This window comes from Wasmannia auropunctata, unplaced genomic scaffold (genome assembly GCF_000956235.1).
Source record: "Wasmannia auropunctata unplaced genomic scaffold, wasmannia.A_1.0 LD335346.1, whole genome shotgun sequence".
Taxonomy (NCBI): Eukaryota; Metazoa; Arthropoda; class Insecta; order Hymenoptera; family Formicidae; genus Wasmannia; species Wasmannia auropunctata.
In genome coordinates this window covers 25,984-29,558 of record NW_012027544.1, presented here as the reverse complement: position 1 = coordinate 29,558, position 3,575 = coordinate 25,984, and the positions used below count along the sequence as shown (strand labels likewise).

Below are 3,575 nucleotides of genomic sequence, written 5' to 3'. Positions count from 1 at the left end.
TTCATTTGAAAAAAAGTTCATCATTTTACGATGATTTTTCGCGGAGTTACCATTAACCAAAGTTGACCAATTTTTGCTCAAAATTTTTCTATGCCATAATTTTTTTGAGCAGTGTATATATATATATATATATATATATCTATATAACATTACGAGTAAAAATTACGTAAAATAAACATTAAATAAATATGTTATTTAGTGCAACAGAATTCCGTTTATCCGAACATGTTGGGGATTTAGAATAATCTTGGATCCTGTGATCCTCGGATTATCCTAAATTTTGGATAATCAAATAATAGAGATCGGATAATAGAAGTAGTCATTTAGTAGTTTCGAGTAACAGCTGACGTTCAAAAAATTCACGTCAAGTACATACGTCGAGCTCTTATTATCCGAGTAGCATGGGTAATAAGAGTTCAGCTGTGAATTTGTGTATTCGAAACTGATCAGAAACCTGTTCCCAATAAATACAGTGCGGATAAATGAAGCTCTGGTATATTATTTAAAATGTATTTACAATCGGATTTCATATCATAATTGGATTTATAATCGATTTCTCAACTCTCATTTCACATTGGTTTATAAATGATTAAAAAGTTAAAATTTGCTGGCGATTGTAAATCCATTTCACAAACGATAAATGTTAGAGCGATAAATGTTAGGCGTGCACCTGTACGCTTCATCGTATTCGCTGCGTATGTAGAATAATACACTGAACTCTGCAAAAAGGGCAGCGTGGTTGCTATCGTACGGACTGCTTTTTAACTTTTCTATCATTTCCAAGGCAAGCTGGTGAGTCTCGGCAGCTCCGTCGAAATGGCAGTACGCCGCTTGTGCATGTAACAGTCTGAAATACATTAACAAATGTATAATTATGTTTAAGTATATTAAAAATTTGATCGGTCCAACTAAATGACTGAAGCTGTGATCTTAACGCTACAAATGCTTCGAGAGAAAAGCATTTGCTTGATCAGAAGAATTTTGGATTTAATGACCAATTAAAAAAAAATGCTTCTCAAGGCATTTGTAGCCTTGAGTGGACCATAGCTTGAGATTCGATAGTCTAAAGCTGTAGTCACACTAGCAATTCAGATTGAGATTGGATTGGTATTTGATCAATCAAAGCAAAATTTACTGAAATTGATATTAGTTATATTTTTCTTCTGATTGGTCAAGTTTCAATCCAATCTCAATCGCTAGTGTGATTACGGCTTAACAATTTGTCAACTAGATGGCTTGCGTACAGATACTAGGGCTGTTACTTTTTACCCACTTCGAATATTCGAAGCTTCGACGTTAACTTCGACCTTTCGAAGTTCAAGGTGCCTTTGAAGCTTCGAAGGTTTTGAAAAATACATAAAAAATTTGAATTTTCTTAATTGGATTGTTTTATTGATCATTATCTTTCCTTATTTACACATGTTCAAGTTAAATTATTAATTTGTAATATTTCAGGTTATAATACTTTCAAATTTTTTAAGAATAATTTCGTACATATATTAATTCTTTTTATTTACAATATTTGTAAATAAAAAGTAATTTGTAAATTTTTTAAATAAATTTATTATTTGCACAAATGTATTTTTCAAAACTTTGAAAGAATTCGAAGATTTTAATGCCGAATCTTCGAAGCAAATCAACAGCCCTAATAGATACATGTGCATTAAACCTGTATATCAGACTAAAGATTGAGGTTGAAATTGGATTGGAATTTAATCAATTAGAAGAAAGAAAATCAATTTCAAATTTAGTGAAAATTTTGTTTTTTGATTGGTCAAATTTCAATTCAATCTCAATCTCAATCTTTAATCTGATACGAGCTTTACGCGTAGACTTGGCGCGCGAAGCGTGTCAAATGTGGGTCTTTTGATGTTCAAATTAAAGTTCTATTTGTGAATAGCTTCTTACTTGTGACAACAATCTAACGTTCTACACCAATCCTTGGGGGTCTGATTGTGAGCCATACATAGTTGTTTGCAGGCCAACAACACCTCCTCACTTTCCGAGTACCAACCGGCGTCGCTGAGGAACCCGCCGAGTCTCAAACCTAGATTTATCAATTTATCCTGCGGCGTGGGGCTCTCCCTCACTGGAAAGCAGTACATGTTGTAGCTGACGACCAGGTGTTTCGCTATCCTTATCTTGTGATCCATTGGCGCCTTCAAGTCACGGAAATACAAAAAAAAAATGCAAAGTATTTTTCGGAAAGGAAAAAAAGGTGACAGCCCCCCTTATGCTAATTTCTACCTATGGTAGTTTTAATCTCGGTTTATTTTATTTATCTTTTTTTAGAAATCAAGAAAAGATAAAGAGTAAGTTAAAATTAATCTACAGTAGACGTCATTTCTACTTGGCAAAAACGAACATTGGGGTGACACCGTTCAAGCTCGATTAATCTGTGATTAACTGTCCAATAACATTTCTCTACTTAACATGGATAGAATTTTGATTTTTCGTTCAACGTGTGGAAAAAAAAATCAGTTCAGGGACGACGAATTGAAATTTCGCTCCAGACGATACTCCGGTTGAATTAACCGTCGATTAATCGCGAGTACCAAAGCAAATCGCGAGTTTGGTCCAAGTTTGCTCTCGAGGGCAAAATAGATGACAGGCCTCACCTGGAATATTCTCAGGAGGTGTAGTCGACGGTTGGTGACCTTGAGCATCTTGGAGAAAGTCTCCAGATCGCTTAATTCCGCCCCTAGTATGCATAATCTCCTCTCTCTGTACAACTGAAAAAGAGACGAGACGCATTGGAGAGACCGACGGAAACTCGTTCACGCGTTACCGTTAAGCGCGTACGCGGCGATATCGCGGAACGGTGCGGGGCTCGGCCGATCCGGTCCTCCGAAGGGCCGAACCTCCACCGCGAGAAACGCGTCTCGAATCCGTCTCGCGCCGTGGACCCGACGTGCGCGTGCACGGCGCGACACTTTGCGAGAGGATCACACCTCGCGCGAACGACTCTCGAGCAGAAGCGGAGCGGAACGGAACGGAGCGATCGCGCGTCGTCGTCGTCGTCGCCGTCGTCGCGCAGCGCGCGAACGCGGTTTCCGTGCCGCGGCAAGGCGAGGGGATCTGCAGAAGCGAGCGCGGCGGCTGTCATCGCGCGCGGGTGACACCACGGTCGGGACACCACCACCTCCCCCGTACGTGTGTCTCACCGTGGCACTCGTCCGCGCCGACCACAACGGGCGCCCACAGCTTGACCGTCCCTCTCCCGTTTACCTGATAATAGAGATCGAACCGCACGCTCTTGGGCAAGTCGACGAGGTACGGCTTGTAGATGCGGAACCTGTCAACCACCGCGGACACGCACAACTGGTATAGGCTCCTCGTGGAAAACAACCGTGGCTCGCGTCCATCGGCCATTTTCGCGAACGGCCTTTTTTTGATTAATCACCAACACAATCTCGGTGTAGTCGGGAGTGTTGTAACCGCGCCGTTGTGTGTTGCTCCGTCCGTCCGTGGTGCGCGTGCGTGCGTGCGTGCGTGCCGCGTGCGTGAGTGAGTGCGTGCAGGACCGTGCTCTCCGGGGGGGGGGGGACTGGAGTCGACAAGGCACACAGGGGATA

General features: G+C 41.6%; 1 protein-coding gene across 1 annotated transcript in view; it reads right to left on the bottom strand.

The window, feature by feature from the left end:
- LOC105457176 (amyloid protein-binding protein 2) overlaps positions 1-3,487 on the bottom strand; it is a 6,839-nt gene extending 3,352 nt beyond the window's left edge. The window contains exons 1-4 of the mRNA XM_011701688.1: positions 3,229-3,487; positions 2,619-2,732; positions 1,909-2,159; positions 671-847 (exon numbers count right to left, since the gene is read on the bottom strand). Coding sequence (XP_011699990.1) covers positions 671-847; positions 1,909-2,159; positions 2,619-2,732; positions 3,229-3,372 — 686 coding nt within the window. The 5' untranslated portion in view covers positions 3,373-3,487. The remainder of the gene's footprint in view (positions 1-670; positions 848-1,908; positions 2,160-2,618; positions 2,733-3,228) is intronic.
- Between the last annotated feature and the right edge of the window lie 88 nt (positions 3,488-3,575).